The sequence below is a fragment of the Sphaeroforma arctica genome (assembly GCF_001186125.1).
Source record: "Sphaeroforma arctica JP610 unplaced genomic scaffold supercont1.1664, whole genome shotgun sequence".
NCBI classification, from domain to species: domain Eukaryota; class Ichthyosporea; order Ichthyophonida; genus Sphaeroforma; species Sphaeroforma arctica.
In genome coordinates, this window is record NW_014038894.1 from 1 (window position 1) to 12342 (window position 12342).

Sequence of the window (12342 nt, forward strand, 5' to 3'; positions counted from 1 at the left end):
TATGAGTGTGTGTGTGTGTGTGTTTATGTGTGGATATATACTTTTATTGTATATTCTTTATATATATATATATATATATGTATACCTATATGTGTGTGTGTGTGTACAACACATTCTCTACCATAACTTTATATATGGATGATGAGATCGAACCTCAGAGTATACAGCGCACTCTTCACAAAGATGAACAAGCAAAAAACTTCTTCGAATGTCCGGATTATATATGCAGCATTTTTATTGCAACCCTGCCGATTTCCTACAATTTGTACAATGGATGATGATGGTGATGTGAGCGGAATTTCGCTGGCGCTTATAGAAATATGTACACGATCTGATAGTTAAAATTGTTAAACGTATCATCTACGCTAGTCTAAAATCCTCATTCTTCGTACTTTGTCGACTATAGATACATGAAGTCGCTATCGCCACACTTCCTGTAACAGCCGCACCAAGCGCAAGTCCTGCATTGAATTGAATTGTATGGGAGTTGCATTAGAACAAGCAGCCTAAATATAACCATACTGCCCTAGGTAGGCGTGTTATTCGGTCAAGTCGGTAGAGCAAAATTTGATATCGTAATTTGCGTCACAAATTCACTCATAAATCATATTACAAATTATGTTTTTAACCAAGTACGAAATTATCAAACAAACGCAGTTCCACGCCACGGTTTACGTACACTTGCTGTACAAACTCACCCGCCACGAAAGAATAACCAGCATAAGCCTCGGCGCTATCGGCGAGATTGTCTACCCGCGTCTTCAAGGCATCTATATCCGTGTTCTTCACTAGTTCGATCCTCGGTGCTTGTACCTCTTCTGCCTCCATCTCTAGATCGGCCATCTACGCGTTCGGTAGAAATAAAGGCAATCAAAACGGTTGCGGAAGGAATACAAGATATGAGGCACAAGCGTCGATTGAATATAAAAAACAACCCGAACAAGAGAAGATCTAGTTAGAAACCGGTATAGATAATGGCAGATATTGCTTTTGGTTAAAAAAAATAGCAAAAGAAACCTCAATATCCAAGTCTTCAAGATCGGCAAATCGACGACGCATGTCACTGCCCATTGTATCGCTCTCTTCGGGGTAGGGCAACATAATATCAGATTCCATAGGTTCTTGAGCGTGCACAGCTGCAACGGCAACCAAAAGGATAGTGGCGTATTTGAACATCTTGACTTGTTATCAATATTGCTTCGGATTTGAATGGTGATTGCTTTCGATCTCGATTGCAGCGAAGTGAAATGTAGACTTATGTGGCACTATTCTTAAATATAATCGTTCACTCTTTGTCTTCGTCCAAGTTTTATAATGTGATCTCACTGGTCCATCAAAAAAAGCAAAGAGTGGCTAGGAAACACATCAGGCATGGCTGGCATGCACTGCAAATGTCATATCGAGCTTAAAAATCACTTTTGTGTGTTCCTAATAAGCAAACGCCCAAGATACGGACATTTCTGGGGAAAACTATAAATAATATAAAATACCGGTAAACTGAACTGCTTCTGGTATTTTAATTATTTCGGTCTTTTTTAATTTATTCATTAAGAAACTTACTTTAATACCACCAATGAAATCATAAAATATCAAAAGCTTGATCCTTATTTGGGTAAATTGTTATTTTAGGGGTGGTCTGAGACTTTTGAGACTAAGGCCGGTTTTGCTAACTTTGCAAAATATAGGGAAATAAATTTTGAGATGAGTAAAACATGTTACTCCGGTAACTAATTTCGGTATTTCTTAGCACAAATGGATTTTTGGTCAAGATTTCGGAATATTCAGAAAATATTGAGGATCGATTTCCGTAATTTTTCAGCACAATTATTTGAAATCGGATGTACTGACGGTTTTGGCAACATCAAATTCTGCTATTCGAGACGTAAAAAATACAACTCTCAATATATCGTTTTGTTTTATATTTCCTTCAAAGTACTCCGGTTGACATCCAAAACTCTGGCTCTGGTTATAATTCGTCAATCAAAACGCTGTCTTCAATTTTTCGGCTCCAGAACAGAATTTCTTGTGGGTCTGCGGCTCTGCGCATTTGCCAACTGGTAAAAAGGAATTGCTATGCGAATATTCGACAATATTTCAAATACAACTGGCAGCATATTTTGAAATTGTGTGGGAATATACAGTTCCAAAATTTCTCAAGAAAAATACCAAAATATACCTTTATATTTTTTAGGGCAATATTTTCTCTATATTTTCCAAAGTTAGCAAAACCGGCCGGAAGAGTTTGAGTCGTTGTGACTTTGAGACTTTGAGACTGAGTTCGTCTTCATTCTGTATTTTTTTTTAATGAACGCCTTGATATGCCATCATTGTCATTAGTCATTTACCATGTATATTTAGATTTTAGCCTCTTAAAATAGAACATGCGTATTTTGTTATAATAATATTTTTCGAAATATATTTTTTACTATTAAAATACTATGTATTTGACGTAGTTCCAAAATCCTAACCCTGATCCCGTGACATAAAATTCCTGTTCTGGAGAGTGGAGACTGTCCGATAGGCGATAATGGCAACTGGCAGGTGGCTGTGGGCCTGAGGCCTGTGGAGTGTGGGCTGTGTGGCTGTGTGTGGCCACTTAGTCCTATGACTCACATGAGTCACACATGCAGATTGTAAGCATGTGTCACCCGACAGAGAACTTGAGAAGGGCCAAGTCCCAGCAAGTTCTCCCCGCTCTTGTTACTTTGTGCCTGTGGCTACTGGTCACAAGTTGTGAGAAAACTCAAAACTCGATGAGTATAGAGTTTGGACTTCTGTTTGAAGTTTTGAACACTCGAAGAGTACTTTTTATTTTATTTATTTTAAAGTTGATGAACCTGGTATGGTGCTGTATAAATTTTCACTAATTATTTTCACAGCCGAAACGAAGGGAGTTCACCGTCACACCTTCGAATATCATACACCGCAGTGAATACTGAAGACACTTTAATAGGCAACTGAACTTCAAATGATGATCCTCTTTTTTTTTCTCAAGTTGAATGCTGACACAAATATGGTTTCCAGAGTAATTCTACTTTTATGATTGAACCTCATAGGATACTGGCCCGCTGCACTAATGTTTTACATTTCAAGACTGCCATCAGAACACATATCTTGCAATTGCATTGGTGTATGTTGGTGTATGACCGGGTTTGTAGAGCTAAATCTAACTCGCGTGGGATGTCCATGTATGTAGAAAAAAGCTGACTTGCAACGTCAAGGAAGATTTTCGTATTTGTTTTAGTTTTTGGGATTCCTCTAGACTTTGACACGCAGAAATAAATCGCACCTTAAAAGTTCCTAGCTGCGGTATACTATTGAAATTTACTGGCGCTTGATAGAGTTATGTAGAGATTAAAAAGCAATTTTCTTATCCTATGGGTATCTTGTTTTTAAATATTGTAATTACGTAATTACTCTTTACGAAATTTGGATACCAATATTACAAGAATGAAGCGAACAAACATCCACCATCTGAATAATTTAAAAAGAGATTACCATACCACGTTGTGCGCACGTAGTTCTGAAATTCCAGTGAATGCTTGGGCAGATAAACAGGGCAATGGACACTCTACAATGTCACGATGTTTATTTGAGTGATCTATATTTAGGACTAGAAGCAATAGCCCGGAATTGCGCATACAAAATGTATCCTGTGCTAAATATTGTAGACGATCGCTTCTGCAAGGACTCTACAGTGCAACGTATGAAGTATGTATAATAGATTTATTGTTATTTGTCAGCAATATTGACATCCCTTTGAAAATACATTGCGATCAACGTTGTGCAGCGCTGCAATCAGTTAGATGGCGTAACACAAAGATTTCGAGTATGAGCCAGAGTTGTATTACGGCGGATGCAGCTGGAATCAAGTAGTATGCAAGATCCTCTCTACCGTGTCTCTTTTTAATTTTGGTTTTCAACCCCGTGAATGAGATCACTGTAAACGAATCGAACTGAGCAAATCTTATGGATATGAAAAGTTCGTTTAAAAAACTAGTGTTCTGTGTCATAGTGGATACTCACTTGTTTCTACAAAATGAAGTGTCTGCTTGCAGACAACAATCCGTATTACAATTGAACTTCTTTAAAAAAAATATTGAAACAGCAGAGGCTGTGAGATAAATACACAAATAACTCTCACTCTTCAAATAATAGGTCGATACGATCACTTTTCTAAAACAGACTGTGCTTCGTAAATCATGTTATATAAATATATATATATATACATATATACCAAGATTTGAGTCCTTTTTCGATCGCAGATACAGTACGGTTCCATGAAAAATAAACAACACTGAATCTCTGCGAAAATGCGACTCAACGCTACCACGTGGCCTTTGTACTATAGATGTATTTTTGTACAAGAAAGGCAACCTTGTACAATCTACCAACCACCACATAAAAATTACGTATCCAGCGTATATGGTCGTCCAATCATCAATGGCTCAATGAGTCTTTCAGAGGTACAGATTGGCTCCGTATTTGGGTGAGTACAGTCAGACCGGTCTACATATACAATGATTAATCAGCTCCTACGCCAAATCATTCCTTTCGGGCCCGATGTGTACATAATCGACTTGTTCATTCCACAGTTATTTATTCATCATGAATGATTATACTCTATTGGTCACCATACAGGCCTCAGGAAATACTAATTCATCGTAGAAAGCTGTGGATTGTTCGTTTTGTTCGTTGTCTCTCGTTCCTATACAGGGAACCACACACCTGAGACATGCCATGCAAGTCAAACAGTACAATAGGGCTGTCGGATTTTTGGAATACTAGGTAGTAGACAACATGTTGGTGCATAGCATAATGTCAAAGCCATAGGACTACTAGGACATAATAAATACATCAATTATTCTCGTTTCCTGCTTGAAAGAGCCTCTGAATAAACAAAGAGTCGAGCTTCGGATAGGAGATACTGGTGGTTGATATGTCAGCATCTCCCCGTCTAGAAAACAGAACTTATCACTTAAAAAGAAACAACAATCGTACACGGATTGAAAACCAAATGTCTGCACACTTTCATTAGTTATAAAAGTACATTTATTAAGAATATTAATGTCATACAGTATTGATTAAACATGTAGGTGCAGCGTATAATCCCAAGGTTATAAGAACAACCAAGAAACAAAAAATGCATCGTTTAATATAGTTCCCCTCGAAATGAGGGGTTGGTAAATTTTGTCGCCAACACCTCGTATTTAAGTAGGGGGAACACACAATGGGATAACACAACACGAGCAATAGAGAAAATACAATGATCCTCTGTGTAAAAACTTAAAAGGCAACATAGTAATTTGGCAAAACGAGACGATATAACATGTTTATTAGGGTGAAAACTATATACATGCATACGGAAGCCGATACGAAATGTAGCAAATGCACCGTAGTCGCTGAGCTGTGAGATGGCAGCGGAGAAACAAAGAATGCAGAGCAATCAATATTGCCCCCCTCGAACGGAATCACCAGTGAATTTGGTTGCTAATGACTCTTCTTTTAAGGGGCTTAGAAAGTAACACTTCACATACGGAACAACAGAGAACATTGGAACAAAAGAAACTACTATTTACTTGCAGTTGGAAAACTTGATTTATTCAGAAGATTCATCCATATTGGTTGGCAAACACAACGACAAAAGTTCAACACCGACATACAGCCAGAAGATGATGTTTCAAAATACTAACTAATCCTACATACTCGCAGACCATCACTATTCGATTTCTATTTATTTAGAAATTTCTATTAAATGATCTCAACATTGAGGATACCTATATTTATATTCGTAAAAAGACAGGAAATTGAAATTTCAAGTTTGAAGCCGCCAGCCCACCACGCGTTATTTTTTTTCCTGCAGGCCTAAACCGGTTCAGTACCGGTTTGGTGCCGTAGTAGCAAAAGCTATAGGTTTTTCCAAATTGGTTAAAAAACCGGACTTGAAACCCCTATAGAAAACATAACCCAGTTAAAAAAACAAGACAGACACCGCGAGACACGGCCCAGTGCCTCCGGTCCACGACCCACGAGTCCACTCAGTCCACGACAAACAACACAAATATATATGTATATACATTATACGGTATAAATATATACCTGAGGGTATAGCTCACTTCTGACTGGAGTATGCTGTTCATAAACTTTCAACAATACTGTGATTGGTAAACATCACTTGAATTTCACTTCTCTCAACTCGGATTGATTGTATTAGATCGAGGGATCCGGCATTCAGCTCCGCATCCTGAATCCACAGTCATTTCACTCCTATCCAGTATCCAGCTAACCTCGCTTAAAAAAAGGTCGAATACGTTCATCGAATAACGCTTAACGGGTCAATTAAAACCGTAAGAACGTATATATATTCTATAATGGCCTAAAAAAATTGGTCAGCTGACCTAGATAGTTCACCTAAATACTACTATATGTTTAGCCACAAATGCTGTATAGAAAAATAAACGAGTGGGATTGAGGAAACACTTGGCGACGTGCTTGACCGCAGTTTGATCCCTTCTCATATATGCGTTAAACGTTCATCGTTTAGCGGGTAAAATTTGAACGTACTATCGTTATACGTTAGGAGGAGGCCGTTAGGCAGTAAATATACCCGATTCAACGTTTTAAAGAGGCCAATTTGTACCGGAGTAATCATAAATTCATAGAAAAGGGACGTTTTAAAATTAACCAATAACTTTTACATGGTCGGTATACAAATATTGCTATATAAAAAATATTAAACCCCGAAACCCCTCCTGTTTTATTTACTTAAAAATATTTATACTGAATGTAAAAAGTGTATATATTTTAAAAAAGGGGTAGGGCTGAGGCCTGAGGGCCTGAGGCCTGAGTCCGAGGGCTGTGATTTGCGATGGATTTGAGACTTTAAATTCTGAAGTCTGAACTTCTGTTGAATCGGGCCTAAGCCCTCAGGCCCGCAGCCCTGCCCTCATCAGCCTTAGGAGGTTCAGGACTTCAGGTCCTTAGCGGCTTACCCTCTCAACTCTCAAGACTCTCAAGGCTCAGGCCCTCAGGGCTCAGGGCTTATTTTACTCATAGGTTCGGGCCCTCGGCCTCAGGGCCTTTCAACTTCAAGCTCAATTTGAAGAAGAAAATGCGGTGAAACAAGGGTATTCCACAATCAATCAAAACCCCTTAATGTTAAATGAGAAATCAATAAGAGAATTGAGACATTTCTATTAGTTACCCGTCAAAACCGTGCAAAGAAGCTCTTTTTCTCTGTAAAGGTATCCATTCAAAACAGTCTAGGAGATATAATTTACTCTGGAAGTTGAAACTTCATCCTGATTTAAAATATATTTAAAAATTGCGAACGGTTTCACACAGATTCTTTCCTTCCTGCGCCGTGGCCGTCGTCCGGGTGGCCCAGTCCCATGCGGCACGCGGTTTGCGTACTGCGGGCCATGCCCAATTCCCGATGTTCCCAGTTCTAACTACCACTAACCAAGATGACTGAGTCTTTATCTATTTGTTATTGTAAAAAATGATAAATAGTCAAACACAATATTAAAAGCATATTTTGCTCTCCACATTTCTCCCGTTAAAACTTTCAGTAGAAAATTATTTTTTTTTGCCGCAAAAAATAAGTACACAATTTTATATAGCTTACAAAATGAAAATAAGCACACGCATCGTTATTGACGCATGCATATGCCATACGCGAGTATCACTTCCCTGCTACTTAGATACAACGAAGGTTAAAGCGCCTGAAAGATCCAAGAGACCACACACAAATTAACTGCTACATGTACATTGGGGCACACGTGTATTGATAATTAGCTATTGGCGTGGGGAACGAAATTATCGATTTGGTCGACAGCAAGGCGTTGTAGTTTGATGCGATTTCTATAATTTCGAGTGCACGGAGTGTGCGGCATAAGATTAATTTACCTTAAGACGGATCACAATACTACTCAGCACCTTCCAATATAAAAGGTAGTGTCAGAGCATTAGAGAATAATTTTCACATCATACAAATTATTGGAAATAGACGTACATTATAAACAAAGTCGCCAAGATGCATGCTTCCATGCTGGTCGTGGTGGGTGCTTTGGCGTCACTAAACGCAGTGGTGGTGAATGCCGACACAATTAAAGTTAAAGCAGGCCAACAAAACGTCAACTCTATCTCCAAAGCTATTCGCACAGCCCCGGCTGACTCGGTACTTGAATTATATGAGGGTGACTATTACCAAACAGACATGTTGGTCATAGACAAACCTCTGATGATACAAGGTGCGGGGAAGGAGCTCACACGCATCCATTTAAATAGTCTCACAGTACCTGTGCTGCTATATGCAACCACATTCAATTCGGTATTAACGGACTTCTCCATCGTAGATTCACTACCAGAGAACCCCACCACCTGTGCACCGGTTGACACCCTGCCATCCGAACAGTTAGAGATATTCGATCCTCCTAGCACAGCCTTGTTGGACGGTACGTTGCGAATCACGGGTACTCTCGGTCAGTGGCCCAACATGTTCACAGCCACGCATATGGGGGTAGGAGACTGTGACTATGGGGTCGGCAGCGAGCATTTGAGCCGCCCATTCTTTGAACTTGTGAGTAATACTTGCGAGTACAATTTTGGTATCAGTGTGCAACGCCAGAGCCTCGATGCGTGTGGTGTACAGGTTACTCAGGAGGGCAATGGCACTGTATCAACGTACGGAGGTGTCGTGCAGATTAAGACAGTCGCTATGGTTAACAGCTTGCCCACAACAACAACTCACATCGGTGTATTAGAAGCGGAGTTTAGTGAGAATGGTAACGGTGGTAGTGTTGCCAGCGAGGATACCCATGTGCGTGCAGTACTGACTCTCATAGAACTGGGCGAAGTGAACGAGAACACCTCCTACATTGAGTTATCGCTCACTATGCCCTCTGAATTCCATGTGCCAAGCAACGCCACTGGGCCAGTAGATGCGGCTATGCGTCTGGATGACGAGCTCTCTACTACGGCATGGTTTCCGATATCCGAGTGTGCGGCATTCGATGGAAGTAGTGAGGAAGGTAGTAACGCCACCTACTGTAGGCAAACAATCGGATTTCAAGTAACCGCATGTGACGTATCTGCTCACTATCATATCGATGAGCTGCCCGTGGAGTGCAAAGACGCCGCGGTGTGTGGTGCCGACCCTGGGTACAAGGCGTCGCTGAACTTCGTTGTAGATGCCACGCAGCTGTGTGCTGCCAGTGAAAGTGCAGATATTGAGCTTAATTTGCCCATCGAGTCAATTGTCACGGAAATGCGGAGCTCGGACTTCGAACACGCACTCGGCGCCACGGGTTTGATTATGGGCAAGACATCCTACTGGATGATCGAGATGGATACTGGCACAACCGGACTTATCATCGATCAGGCGGAGCTTGTGGCCATTAGTCGTAATGTTACTGGCCGTGACTGCACACCGTACGAGTTTTATAGGAACGTCGGCACTATCGCGCAGAGATATCTGCCCCCTATCGGCGAGGCCAAGGGCCGCTTGCAGATCGAGCTGCCTGTGGACCAAGCCATGGCATGTGATGATGGCTCAGAGGTTCTGGCAGACAGTGACGTGGCCCTCACCTTCACTTATCTCGTATCCTACCAAGACTACGTTGTTGAGGAAGGTGCCGAAGAAGCACTAGACGAAGAGTTGTCGGTGGCAGACCGTAGACGCAGTGAACGTTCACGCAGAGAGTCGGGGCAATTAAGCGCCGAGGCTGTGACGCATGTCAGGCGTGCGGCTGCCAAGCAGGTATTCGCCGCACCCAAAATTCAACTGGTAGGAGAAACACCTGTGATGTTCGAGATGGACTCTGCTGATACGGTGTCTGTGGTTGCGGGTATGTCGGCCTTACTGTTGATCGCAGGGTTGACTGGGGCTGGGCTGTGGTATGGGTTCAAGAAGATTGCCGAGAAAAGCAAGACTCTCAAGGCTCAGAAGTACGAGAACATTGGGGATTACCAGGATGCTCGCGGTGATGAGAATTTCTCGAGTATGTATGAGTACAATAATGCATACCAGCGCGATGGAAACGGTGAGGACATGACTGAAGTTTTACCGAACCGACCATCGTTCTTCGATGGTGGGTCTCAGTACGACTCAAACAGCAGCAGCAAGAACAAGGGTGCTGCTACTTCGTTATAAGTGGCATGAAGGTAGAGACGAGAGCGATGCGAATGCGTATTCTCAAATGTATATGCATATGACTATATCTAATACGGAAGCATGTATATATATATATATATATAGTCTCGTATCTATATATGCTTCACGCATGCGATATGTATTTATCGGAAGCTTTCTGATTTCGGGGCATAAGGGGAGGAGCGGCGTATTATACGCACCATGAAGAACGGTTATTTGCATACGTAAGCATCTCACTGATAGGTTTAGCCGTTGTAACCTATTTGTCGGCGTCTGTGGGTATGAGTATCTGTTATTGAGCTCTGAAGCGCTTGGCTTCAGCTGCCTCGGAGTTCGTATTCTGCGTGGAGTATGTCGTCTGTAAGGATATCTCATCCGTGATTTGTGTTGTCCCGCTGCGACGCAAATGACAAAGTTCGCGTTGTTCTTAGTCTGTGTATATAGTGTATGGCTGCCTGTAGTAAACCGACTACAGACGACACTCCACAATGGCTCGTAGAGCATCTGGTGATTGTAAATTTTAAAAATAAACTAAGTAGAATAGAGTTTGAACGTTCGATTCTCAACCAATGAGCCCAACCTCAGTGACTAATATATTGAGGATCGCATTTGTACACATGTCATTGGTTCATCATCTGCAGCATCATAGTCTGTCTAGTTTGTGGCGAATCATTTTTTATAAATGGCGAAATACCGAACTGGCATCATCGCCGACCATGTCCGAAATGTGGTTTCAAGTTCAACGGATACATTGAACAGCGTGCAGTCCTATGTCTCACATAGTGAGATTGAAGGTGTCGGGTTGATTATCGAGCAATATACGCCTGACGGGTTCTTTGTGGGTATTTAATGATGTGCCATACTTCCAGCTGGGTGTGCTTTGCGCTCAATTGACTACCAACCCCTACAACCGTACGTTTAGTGAAAGGCTACCAATGTGGTAAACGAGTAGCAACCGACATTTGCGCAGCACTTTTGCTACCAGGTTGTCCGATGTGATGTGTGTGTACATTCCTTTGAAGCGCACGTTAACCCGTAGAATACGGTACGCACGAAGTATCGGCACCAATTGTCATGCTGCATCACAACGATGCGCGTGTACGGGAGCGTCCTACGTACATCGGATATCAGCACACCAATAAAGCACTCGTGTGGGGCCGAAATTTGTATGAACTTTATTTCTACTATCTACTTGGCTACTGGTACAGCTGAATCAGCTGATCACTCACCGCGGAGGGCGTGAGCACGCCGAGATCGGTGAAGAGCAGTTGTATATACTGGGGCGGTGTGTAGTCGATTAACGGAGAGTACGTCTGGTGCGGCCGCAGGAATTTTGGGACAAAAATTAGGGACCATGTGTTTTTAAATAGTCAGATAAACAGTCGGAATCGCATAGTGGTTTATCTAGCACGAGAGTTGAATGCTTGTGGGAGTAGAGGGACGATCGCTTACTTAGAAATAATACAGAAAGGAGTGGGGTCAAAGTAGAAGTGTAGACACAACTGTGTCACGTGAATGTAATAACAAGTGACCTGCGTGAAACATACTCGACTAATGGCACCGACAGCAGCACAAACTAACAATAAAATGAAGCGGGTTTCAATCAATACGCACTCCGAACGACTCAACGTCATCCGGTATACTCTGTAGAATAACTTTACCGAAAACAACAAGCAACGATTATTCACAGCAACGGATATTGAAGATACAACAGGCATGGCTGCCTAATACACAGAAACGGATATTGAAGCTACAGGCTTAAGTGCCTTACAGTATCATAGTGATACTAGACGTAGACGGGTCAGTCGCCCAGCAATACCAGGACGACGGGCTTACCTGCATTGCTATTGAACCTCCGCCAAATTTCGGATTTAACAGTTTCTTTAAACTCTCTACATTAGCTCCCAAAGGGATATCACCTTGCGACAAAGGGAATTTCCTGTCATGCGAGCGGGATGAAAGTGAAAAAGATCAGGCTCGTGCTAATTATATTTATACATATGTAAATATATATATATCATATATATATATATATTTACATATGTATTAATATATACATACATACATATATACATACATACATACATATACATGCATTCATACATACATACATACATACATACATACATACATACATACATACATACATACATACATACATACATACATACATACATACATATATATGT

General features: G+C 41.3%; 2 protein-coding genes across 2 annotated transcripts; one reads left to right on the forward strand and one right to left on the reverse strand.

Moving 5' to 3' along the window:
* Positions 1-203: 203 nt before the first annotated feature.
* Positions 204-1233, reverse strand: SARC_11391 (hypothetical protein). The gene is made up of 3 exons (XM_014294524.1): positions 1018-1233; positions 699-843; positions 204-461 (listed from the first exon to the last, which is right to left on the reverse strand). Exons 1-3 carry the CDS (start codon positions 1174-1176, stop codon positions 361-363), a joined length of 405 nt encoding a protein of 134 aa, XP_014149999.1. The 5' UTR covers positions 1177-1233; the 3' UTR covers positions 204-360.
* A 6465-nt stretch (positions 1234-7698) lies between these two features.
* SARC_11392 (hypothetical protein) lies at positions 7699-10725 on the forward strand. Its single transcript, XM_014294525.1, has one exon. The coding sequence runs from the start codon at positions 8036-8038 to the stop codon at positions 10151-10153; it is 2118 nt and encodes a 705-aa protein (XP_014150000.1). The 5' UTR covers positions 7699-8035; the 3' UTR covers positions 10154-10725.
* The last annotated feature ends 1617 nt before the right edge of the window (positions 10726-12342 follow it).

Excerpts from the sequence above, each read along its gene's own strand:
- SARC_11391 (XM_014294524.1), bottom strand. The coding sequence starts at position 1,176 with ATGTTCAAATACGCCACTATCCTTTTGGTTGCCGTTGCAGCTGTGCAC. Across the intron at positions 844-1,017 it reads TTGAAGACTTGGATATTGAG|ATGGCCGATCTAGAGATGGA; the intron begins GTTTCTTTTGCT and ends CCGAACGCGTAG. Across the intron at positions 462-698 it reads TGGTTATTCTTTCGTGGCGG|GACTTGCGCTTGGTGCGGCT; the intron begins GTGAGTTTGTAC and ends AATTCAATGCAG.
- SARC_11392 (XM_014294525.1), top strand. The coding sequence starts at position 8,036 with ATGCATGCTTCCATGCTGGTCGTGGTGGGTGCTTTGGCGTCACTAAAC.